General features: G+C 44.6%; 1 protein-coding gene across 1 annotated transcript; it reads left to right on the forward strand.

The window, feature by feature from the left end:
* The first annotated feature begins 1,019 nt into the window (after positions 1-1,019).
* Positions 1,020-5,289, forward strand: LOC147966862 (uncharacterized). The gene is made up of 5 exons (XM_087529132.1): positions 1,020-2,841; positions 2,931-3,248; positions 3,321-3,420; positions 3,509-4,820; positions 4,899-5,289. Exons 1-4 carry the CDS (start codon positions 2,810-2,812, stop codon positions 4,043-4,045), a joined length of 987 nt encoding a protein of 328 aa, XP_087385258.1. The 5' UTR covers positions 1,020-2,809; the 3' UTR covers positions 4,046-4,820; positions 4,899-5,289.
* The last annotated feature ends 5,703 nt before the right edge of the window (positions 5,290-10,992 follow it).

The raw sequence follows: 10,992 nt of genomic DNA on the forward strand, positions 1-10,992 counted from the left end.
TTGATTGAATCCTCGACATCGTGGTTCATCCGATGAGATCATCGTGGAGCATGTGGGAGCCAACATGGGTATCCAGATCCCGCTATTGGTTATTGACCGGAGAGTCGTCTCGGTCATGTCTGCTTGTCTCCCGAACCCGTAGGGTCTACACACTTAAGGTTCGGTGACGCTAGGGTTGTGAAGATATGTATATGCAGTAACCCGAATGTTGTTCGGAGTCCCGGATGAGATCCCGGACGTCACGAGGAGTTCCGGAATGGTCCGGAGGTAAAGAATTATATATAGGAAGTGCTGTTTAGGCCATCGGGACAAGTTTCGGGGTCACCGGTATTGTACCGGGACCACCGGAAGGGTCCCGGGGGTCCACCGGGTGGGGCCACCTATCCTGGGGGGCCCCATGGGCTGAAGTGGGAGGGAACCTAGCCCAAAGTGGGCTGGGGCGCCACTCCCCTGGGGCTCATGTGGCTAGGGTTGAGGGGAAACCCTAAAGGGGGCGCCCCCTTGCTTGGGGGGCAAGCCCCCCCACCCTTGGCCGCCGCCCCCCTAGGAGATTCCATCTCCTAGGGCCGGCGCCCCCCCTAGCACCCCTATATATAGTGGGGGAGAGGAGGGACTTCATACACCAGCCCCTGGCGCCTCCCTCTCTCCCCGTTACGTCTCTCTCTCGTAGTATAGGCGAAGCCCTGCTACTGTGACGCCCTGCATCCACCACCACGCCGTCGTGCTGCTGGATCTTCATCAACCTCTCCTTTCCCCTTGCTGGATCAAGAAGGAGGAGACGTCTCCCGTCCCGTACATGTGTTAAACGCGGAGGTGCCGTCCGTTCGGCGCTTGGTCATCGATGATTTGGATCACGTCGTGTTCGACTGCATCATCACCGTTCTTTGAACGCTTCCGCACGCGATCTACAAAGGTATGTAGATGCATCCGATGACTCGTTGCTAGATGAACTCCTAGATGGATCTTGGTGAAACGAGTAGGAAAATTTTTGTTTTCTGCAACGTTCCCCAACAGATGGAAGCCGACAAACATTTGCATGAGAAGACCACACAATCACGTCTATCCATTGTAGGAAGGCTAATGACTATTAAAACACAACATAATCTGTCAGAAGCTTGTTACAATGAGATGATGACTCTTATACATGACATTGTTGGGGACGATGTTGCAAAAGATCTCCCAGCAAACTTCCATAGGTCCAAGAAGCTTGTGCATAGTCTAGCAATGCCTTACGTCAAAATTCATGCATGCCCCAATAATTGTATGCTTTATCATAAAGAGAATGAAAATAAAGAAAAATGCACTATCTGCAAAGAACCTAGATATGAGGAAACAACCGCAGGAAATAAATCTACGAAGATACCAAGAAAAGTTCTGCGCTATCTCCCAATTACTCCTAGGCTACAACGGTTGTACATGTCACAAAGCACTGCCAAGCACATGGACTATCACGCAAGGCCTCATAACAGTGATGAAGTAATGGTTCACCCTTCTCATGGTGAAGCTTGGAAGGAATTTAATAAGGAATTTAAAAAATTTGCTGAGGAAGTAAGGAATATAAGGCTATGTCTAGCGACTGACGGCTTCACACCTTTTGGTATTAAAGCAGCCTCCTACTCATGTTGGCCAGTATTTGTTGTGCCTTATAATCTTCCACGAGAAATGTGCATGAAGCAGAGTAACCTGATCCTTGCACTAGTTATTCCCGGTCCAGATCATCCAGGAAAGAACCTAAACGTTTTCATGCAGCCTCTAGTTGACGAACTTGATGATTTGTGGAGAAATGGTGTAGAAACTTATGATAGTTATCGAAAGCAAAATTTCACCTTAAAGGCAGCTTTGCTTTGGACTATTCATGACTTTCCAGCTTATGGATTAGTAGCATGCTAGAGCACTCATGGGAAGCTTGCTTGCCCTATATGTGGATCTGACATAAAGACATTCTCATTGAAGAACGGGAGAAAGCCATGCTGGTTTGACTGCCATAGGAGATTCCTTCCCACTGACCATGCATTTCGTAGGAGTGTGAAATGTTTTCGCAAGAAAAAAACAGTTTTAGATCCTCCACCAAAGCGCTTGTCCGGAGAAGAGGTGTATGAAGAACTCCATAGTCTTGTCCATGATGAAACTGGCAAGAGTAAATTTGAGGGGTTTGGGAAGGAGCACAATTGGATAGCTATAAGTGGTTTGTGGCAGCTAGAGTATTTTCGGAAGTTGCTGCTTCGCCATAACATTGATGTAATGCACAATGAGAAAAATGTATCTGAGGCTTTACTAAACACATGCCTTGATATTCCTGAGAAAACTAAGGATAACAACAAAGCACGCCTTGATGTTGCTTTGTATTGTGATCGACCAAAGCTACACCTGAACAAGAATTCAAGGGGTGTGTGGAAGAAACCTAGAGCGAAATATTGTGTCAGCAAGGAAGATAGAATGACCATCCTTAAGTGGTTTAAAGAAGTGAAGTTTTCTGATGGGTTTGCTGCTAATTTGAGTAAAACTGTCAACTTGAGTAAAAACAAATTCATTGGGCTGAAAAGCCATGACCACCACATCATCATGGAGCGCCTCCTGCCAGTTGCCCTACGAGGCTTCATCCCAGAACCTGAATGGAAGGTCATAGCAGAGTTAAGTTTTTTTTATCGGCAATTGTGTGCCAAAGAAATTGCTCCAAAACGGATGCGTGAACTTGAGGAGGAGGTTCCTGTTCTATTATGCAAGCTTGAGAAAATGCTCCCACCAGGCTTCTTCAATGTAATGCAACACCTGAGTGCATCTTCCATATGAGGCAAGGGTTGGCGGCCCTATGGCATATCGTTGGATGTATGTTTTTGAGAGGTATGTTAGACTATATAACATTGATCTGTACATTGTGTTTTGATATATTTATGTCATTTATTGCTGAAACTTCTAATATTTTGTTATAGGGCAATGCACTATCTTCGTTTAAAAGTGCGAAACAAGGCAAGAGTGGAGGGTTCAATCGTTGAAGCTTCTATTGTGCAGGAGATCACGAATTGTGTTTCTCTTTACTTTAGTGATCATGTTCGCACTATATGGAAGAAGAATCCTCGATATAATAATGGAGGAACACGCGTGCAGAATGATGGTTGCACCTTAGATGTGTTTCAGCATGTAGGAAACCTACATGGGAGGCCTATTGCCCGAGAACTATCGCGTGAAGAGTTGAATGCAGCAAGGCTGTACATTTTGACTAACTGCTCTGCTGTTGATAGATTTCGTGAGTAAGTGATGAATAATTTGTAATTTTAGAATTGAAGTGTGCAAGATGTTTATAATCATATGCGGATTTGTAGAACATTTGAAGATGAAAAATATGCAAGTCATCCAAACTTGACATCGGAGGGCCGTGATGAAATGATGGCATCCGAATTTGTGGAATGGTTCGAGATTGCTGTAAGCACATTTTAATTAGCATTATATCCTCTCCATTCAACTACTACTATGTTTCATAATCCGAGTTTTTCTTTTCATTTCATTGTAGTGCAAAGAAGATCCCAATTCTGATGAGGACTTGTGGAATTTAGCTAATGGATGCAGCTCTAGAGCCTATTCCTATAGCTCCTATGATGTGAATGGCTTTCGCTTTAGATCAGAGATATTTGAGAAAAAACGTAGAAGGTTGAAAACGGTGAACACAGGGGTTTGTTTGACATCCTTCATCTCAGAGACTGAACAACTTGACTACTATGGTGTCATTGAGGAAATTATCAAAGTATCCTTCACAGCTGGTAGAAAAATTGAGATGGTACTCTTCAAATGCCGTTGGTTTGACCCCATCAAGGGTGTGAAGCCAAATGCAGAATTAGGTTTGGTGGAGATAAAGTGGTCTTCAAGGCTAAGTAATTTTGAACCATTTGCCATGGCTCACCAAGCTATACAAGCTTATTACTTGCATTACGCATCCTCCAGGAGAGATCTTCGTGATTGGAGGGTTGTTTACACTATTCAGCCAAGTACCAGCTTGAGTAACTTTGATGACTGCGCAAATGACCCATCTACTACATATGAATATTTCTAGGAAGGTGGTCGGCTAGGTAGTTTTTCTGTAGATGGTGGCAAATTTGTTGATGAATCTACTGAGCCAAGAAAGGAGTCAGATGATGTGGAGCTTGATCCCTCTGAAATTTATGTAATAGAAAATCAAGGCAATAATTATGAGGGAGAAGAATCTTCAGAAGATGAATTGGACGAGAGTACTGATGAGGAAGAAGAAGATTTACCTGAAGAGGAAGGACAAGAAGAGACATATGAGACCGAAGATGAGGATGGTGCAATAGAGCATGACTCTGAATATGACGATGATGATTACTGAACATTTATAGCTTTTGCACTTGTCATTTTTTGTCTTGGTACCAATAAATATTATATAGTGGCACAACTAGTGAATAATATAGTATGTTTACTATTGGTAGTAATACATATTACATAGTGATTTAATGACACAACTATTGAACAATATATTATGGTTGATAGTATTTGTAGTTTAGTTGTTACATAATGTTTTCTGTTGTTTTCTTCTTCTACTGTCATGCCTTTGGCAATCATCTACTAATTATTTTTTTATGTAGCTAATAAGAATGTATTTGTCACTATGTAAATAGGATGACCCGCTTGCATCATAGGCGTGTCTCAATGGCTAGGTCGAACAAGTCTTCTTCTAGTGCCTCCGTAGGAAACAATGGATCAACTCAGCCAACTGCACAGGCTAAAAAGCCTAGAACACCAAGAACTAGGACTTCAGCCGGTCTCAGACTAGAGGAAATTGACCGACCGCTTATAGTTCCCGTTGGCATGTAAGTATTAAATATTTCAATTTCTTTACTTGTAGCAATGTTCATGTGCTAACTACATTTGATCTTTATTTATAACAGGGCATGGGAAAGGCACCCATACAGCGCTCGTGATCCATCAACGGTGCTAGGTGCCTTAGTGCGCCAGATGTATCCACCGCCAATTGGTCCAAAAAATGATCAGAAACCGGTATTGTGTTGGGAGGACTACAAGTGGTCCCCTGGTGCAGAAGTAAGAACAGCAGCTTCCAAAATAGTGGAAGAATTTTGGGTAAGTATCTGCACACACACACACACACATTGTTTTGGGTAAGTATATACATTGTTTCTATAAATGCTTTGAGAATTTTGAATCAGTTTTTCTAGTACTTAGAATTCTGAAACAGAGGTGAACATATTATATTTAGACATAAGAAGTCTAAAACTGGTGGATGGGTGGTAGTTAAAATTCTTTATTTTGGTCACAACCAAGACAGAACTACTTGGTTTATCTATGAAGTGTTGGAAGCTTTGATGATTATGCATATGCTCACTTCCACAAATGCACTAGTAACTAACAAAAAATGTTTTGGGATGGTTTTTGGAAGTGGCGTTTCAAGTGTGACCCATCGGAGCAAGAGAAGGCAGATGGTGTTTTGGAGGAGAAGTTAACTAGGAAAGTGAAGCAGATGCTACATGAGGAAAAGGCCGCAGCCATCAAAAGATTAAAGAAGAAGGGATAATTGCCTACAGAACTAACAGAAGAGGATGAGGATGGTAACCGCTGGCCAACTAAGGAAATGTTGTCGCCACACGTCAATTTCTGGTACTATTTTCGTCAAACATATTTCTACTTACTGTTTAATAAGGAAGTTTCATTTACATTGGATGATGTGTCACACTCTTGAAATGCAGAAACCCAAAATCGGGAAAGACCCTGGAATTTCTGGTGCTTGGCTTCACACGCACAAATTGCATCGAGGGACTGATGAAGAGAAGATAAGCAGTCAAAGAACTGCTGATCATTGGGTCAGTAAAATATTGCAACTTAGTTCATTATAATCATCATCAGAACTATGTGCATAACACTGCAGTTTACCATTAAATTTTAATTTGAAAAGGAGGATTTTGATAAGGCAATGAAAAATGCCCATAGAGAAAATTGGGAAGAGGAGCACCCGGATTTAGATGGACAAATCATCTACGAAGCAGCAGGCAGAATGCCACATGGCAGGCTAGGAATTGCTAATGAGTTGTTTAGCAAAGCAGAGAAGGCGAAGTTTAAGTCTAAAGGGGCGATGGCCTCACAGCCGGTGCAGTCTGCTAAGGAGGAGCGTCTAGAAAGAGAAAACAAACATTTGAATCAGGAGATCAAGCGTCTTCGAGGCATTGAGCTTGTTGTTCAGGTAATCTTGTCTTCTCTTGTAAATTGGAGTCTGAGTGAATAGGTTTGTGCTGACATGCTGATGTTTGTAGTCTTTGGCTGAGAAAGGGGGAGTCGACTTTGATGGCATAATGCAATCAGCAGCAGATGACTTGGTAAGTTATACCCATCTCAATAGTAGGCTTTCAGCAATTGAACCATTAAGTAATGTTTCTTTTCTGTATGATACATAGTCTCCATCATATTCTGAAGGCGGATTTCAAAGGGGACGAGGTGATGTGCCTCAACACCAAACCGAAAAGGTTAGTTCATTGTCGTCGTGCTCGCAAGTCTGGGGATGACCTCTCCTTGTTCCACCATTTATGTGTTTGTCTTTGCTTATGTATTAGCACATCAAGAAAGAATTTGTGTGTGCAAGTCAGGTGCAGGATTTTTGGTCATGGAAAGTAGCAGCAGATGTAGATCCTTCATATATTTCAATTACAGATTTAGAAAAGAAATGCATGGTTAACTATATTGGCGCATTCCTCTAAAGGATTATGTCACCCAAGAGAAATGACTGATGCTTCATGTAAATACTTGATGGTTGAGAGAACAAGTTTATCTGCACATCTATGAGAAAAAATGCAGTGAAGACCACACTTGATAGCCTGCAGTTGTCATGCTTGTTTCTCTATACATATGCCTTGCTTGCTTGTTTCTCTATACATATGCCTTGTTTGCTAGCATATCTTAATTTGCTATCATTTCTTATGTGCAAAACTAGATAAACTGAACCATGTTAATTCAAAAATCATTAGTAGGAAAAATATGATAGTATGAACAATAATTTATTTGTACTTCATGTATAATTTATTCAGGTCGCAGGGAACAAATTAGTAGACATGAAAGAATTTAGGCTAACCATCCGGAATATTTTTCTTACGGATACTCTTCCTTTATCTAAGCATTGTTGAACCATGTTCGGTAAAGCCTCTGTACATATGCATTTCAATTTATAATACATATACATGCAAATATTTATTTCACCTTGGGGCACATGCTGCTAGTTTATGCTTTTTGTACATGCCATTCTTAATTAGTTTACTATATGCCCAAACTAGCCAATAGTGTTCTGTTAGTTTACTCGTTCGGCTTTGTCATGTGAGTGCGAAATGTAAACACTATTGATAGTGGGGTCGCAGATAGATATGCACAGTACTTGGAAAATGTGTATGGAATATATGTTCCTCCTGATTCATGTTTCCTCTGAAAGTTTCATGTGAAGGATCGAAAGGTGAATAGGCATCATATTGTTGGATAATCATACTATTATATAGCAGCTAGAAGATAACCTGTCAATTAGAACAGTTAAGTTTGATCCCTGTAGGTCACTTAAATTTCAGCTACATTATACTAACAACTAGTCTTGTCATTACTTAGGGAATGGGAAGCAGGACTGGAGGCAGTACGAGTCATGGAAATGATGATGAGGATGACTACTATGGCAATGGGGGATATGATAACTATGGCGAGGGTGATCTGTATGCTGATGAGCACTATGATCACTATGGCGATGGGGAATATGATGACTATGGAGATGAGGATGACTATGGCTATGGCGGTGGCGATGGCGATGATGATGATTGGCTATAAAAGTCTAATGATCTTCAAGTCATGCCAAAATGTAGTTGTGTTAGATATTTGAAACACTTTATTATCTTATGGACAAATTTGTCTTAGTGGACAATTTATCTTATGCAAAATGTGGCCTATCTCAATTACTATTTTTTTCTGCATTCGACATTTGATAATTATGGTTAATGCAATTTGGATGCAACTCAATACCTTGTGCTTGTGTATGAGACGCATTTGTTGGAATGCCAATATTCTGAATGATTGCTATGGAATGAAACACCACTTGGTGAAAGAAATATATGAGGGGTGAGTAATGACCTATGGTGGAAAATATGTCTCGGTTATACAGAATGCCAATGGGCACTTCAGACAGTTGGTGAATTTATAAAATGACGGTGTTTGCTCACCCTCAACTAATAGGTTTTGTGGCGGTGTTCGCTCACCCTCGGCTAACAGGTTTCCTGAAAGGTCGTATACACTGTCGACCATCTAATGAGCTGACGGTTTGGTTCTCCTCATGGTCATAACTAAGTCCAGCGGGACAAATGTACCATCGACTATTTTGAAAACCGACGGGAAGCAATAACCGTCGGAGAGTAAATGCCCGACGAGGAACCGTCGGCAATAAATGTCGTCGGGCTAAGATGAGCCAGCAGTCACAATAAGATGCCCGACGGCTCACCGTCGGCTTACTACCGTAGGTGACAATATTACCCGACTGTACCGTCGACCATTACTGTAATGGCCGACGAAGCAAGGCCGACGGGAGATGGCTGACGGTGTACCGTCGGTTTTAGTAATAGTTGACGGTGATAAAAAATATCCGACGGTAATTGGACCCTCAGTTATAATGAAATATCTAGTAGTGAATCGGGCCCGACAACGCTAGGTCATGAAGATTCAGTCTGGTGAGTCGCCCCGGGTGCTTCGGGTCGCTGCAGTCGACGCCCTTCCATCTGCAAAGCAGGGCGCCGACATGCCAAGATGTCAAGGCTTGCTTGGAGTCGTTGGTGATGGCCCTCTTGAAATCTAGCAGCGACATCATGTCCGTGCTATTATCATGGACTGTCATCGTCGAGGAGGAGCGGACACTGCCAACTCCACAAGAAACGAGCAGCAATGACAATAACTTAAGGATGGTGGTGAGTCTCGCCGGTTGACTCCTACACATAAGGCCTCCCTTACCTGCAAGTGTGAAGAATTAATAAAACATTAGAACCCATGCATGTAAAAAAAGAGTTTGCTGGTAGCCGCTACGGCAATCATAGCACAGACCACAGAGGTTTGATTTTGTGAAATGCTTGATCGCAAACAGAAAACTATCGGCAAGACGAAAGATGGATGTTTGGACACCTTTGGTTGGCCGGATCGGAAGAAACGGCAGCCGTTCTTGCATGGTTTTGCTGCCGGGTTGTGAGATCAGGTGTGTGTGCCACTGCCAGGTATGGGTTGGAACGCTGGACTGGATGCTCAGCTGGTTGATGAGGCCCCGGCCGGGGTTTAAAAAGACCAACTCTCCCGGACTTGATTAGCCTTATTATTATGTGAAGCCTGGCCACCACCGGAGGGGAGGGAAGACCTCATGCAAGTCCGTCAACCTCAAGACCTCAAGTCCGTCCACCACCGGTCAAGTAAATACGTAGTAGAAGCTAGTACTTGGCGCTCGCGACGCGAGCCAGCCAGTCTCCGCACGGAGCGCTCCAAGGCAGGGTACGACACGAGGGAGGGAGGGGGCCTCACCACGCGGGCTGACTGGCTAGGGGAGGAATTAAAATCTGCTGCATGCGCATGCAGCAACCACAATACGGTTCCCACGGACGCCGCCGCCGGCTACTAAATCCTCAGTTTCGGCTGCTCGGCAGGACTCATGGCGTGTGATGCGGATACATGCGGAGGTTGGCAGAAGGTGCTCCCGCGGCGCGATGTGCAACGCCAGGCGTCACAAGCCCTTGCTTTGGCTCCCCGTCCCGTCCCCTCTTGGCTTCATGGTCGATGTTGCAGATGTCTCTTTCCTGGACACCGTGCAGCGGATTGTCGAGATCCTTTTAGATGTTATCGGTGTCTTGAGAACGGTCATCGAGCGCGTGAGTGCCGCAATGCCCGGCGTCCCCTCGGCTCCTTGAGAAGAGCTATTGTGTCGCCATTGCCCCGTCTCCCGTCGAGCACCAACAAGCTCCATCTCCATACAAGGTCCAGAAAGAAGCCCCGCCCCTCTCGAAGACATTTTGTCGTGATTCTTGGCCATCGATCGTTTCTGCTCCTGCTGCCTCAATGGCCCCGGCGGATATCTTGATGCGGCCCACTTTGGAGAGGCAGGCAGAGATGCTGCGCTCTGAGCTCCTTGGTATGGCTTCCTTTCAGCTTGAGAAAACAGTCCAGCCTCTACGTGATGTCGTTGCCTCTATGAAAGGTTGGATGTTGCGGATGGAGAGCTTCATGGAGCTAGTTGAGGCTGCACTGGGCGGGCTCTCCCTGACGCCGCCTGTGTTGCAGACTGCTCATGTGTTGCGCCCTTTGGTTGTGCCCGATGGCAGCTTCGACGCTGAGAAGGGAGACGAGCTTCATAGACGTTTCTCCCCTCGTGCTAGGGCCAGCTCACCGCCATTAGCCTCTGAGGGACTTGACAATGATGTGGTTGTGACTCGGGTGTTACAAATCATGCCCGAGCTTCGGGAGTTGTGTGCGGGCTCGGTTTAGCCTTTGTGCGTCGAGCAACTGGAAGTAGACCCTCCCGAGATCTCGAGTGTGGCTTTTCCACCAACATCACCCCTGGAGTCGAGCCAGATAGTTGATGCTGAGGAGAGTAGTGATTTGGACGGTGCGATCTCTCGCTCGCCAAATCCATTGGGCGTCACCCGTTAGTCGTCGAGCGCGGAGTTTCAGATGTCGCTGCCCTTCCCTCATATGCGACCAGCGAGGAGGTGATGCCTGTGAGTGGCGTGGCCATTGAGCCAAGTGTGTTGGCACCTACTTCAACTCCAAATCCAAATGCTCTCTTCGCGAAGGAACTTTGTGACTTGCTCGCTAGCGTGGAGGTTGCTAGACCTGGTTTGGGCAGGTCAATTGCTTGCCTCCTGACGGGAACGCCAATAAGGGGCAAACTAAAAAAGATGGGCAAAGGCAAGAGTGACGTCATAGGAAAGACGTCTATGGTTGCTTGATGGATGATCTTCGGTCTCTCGGCTTGGGAGGTGC

Source organism: Triticum urartu, chromosome 6A (assembly GCF_056163025.1).
Source record: "Triticum urartu cultivar PI428250 chromosome 6A, HENAU_Tu73, whole genome shotgun sequence".
In the NCBI taxonomy this organism is placed as follows: Eukaryota; Viridiplantae; Streptophyta; class Magnoliopsida; order Poales; family Poaceae; genus Triticum; species Triticum urartu.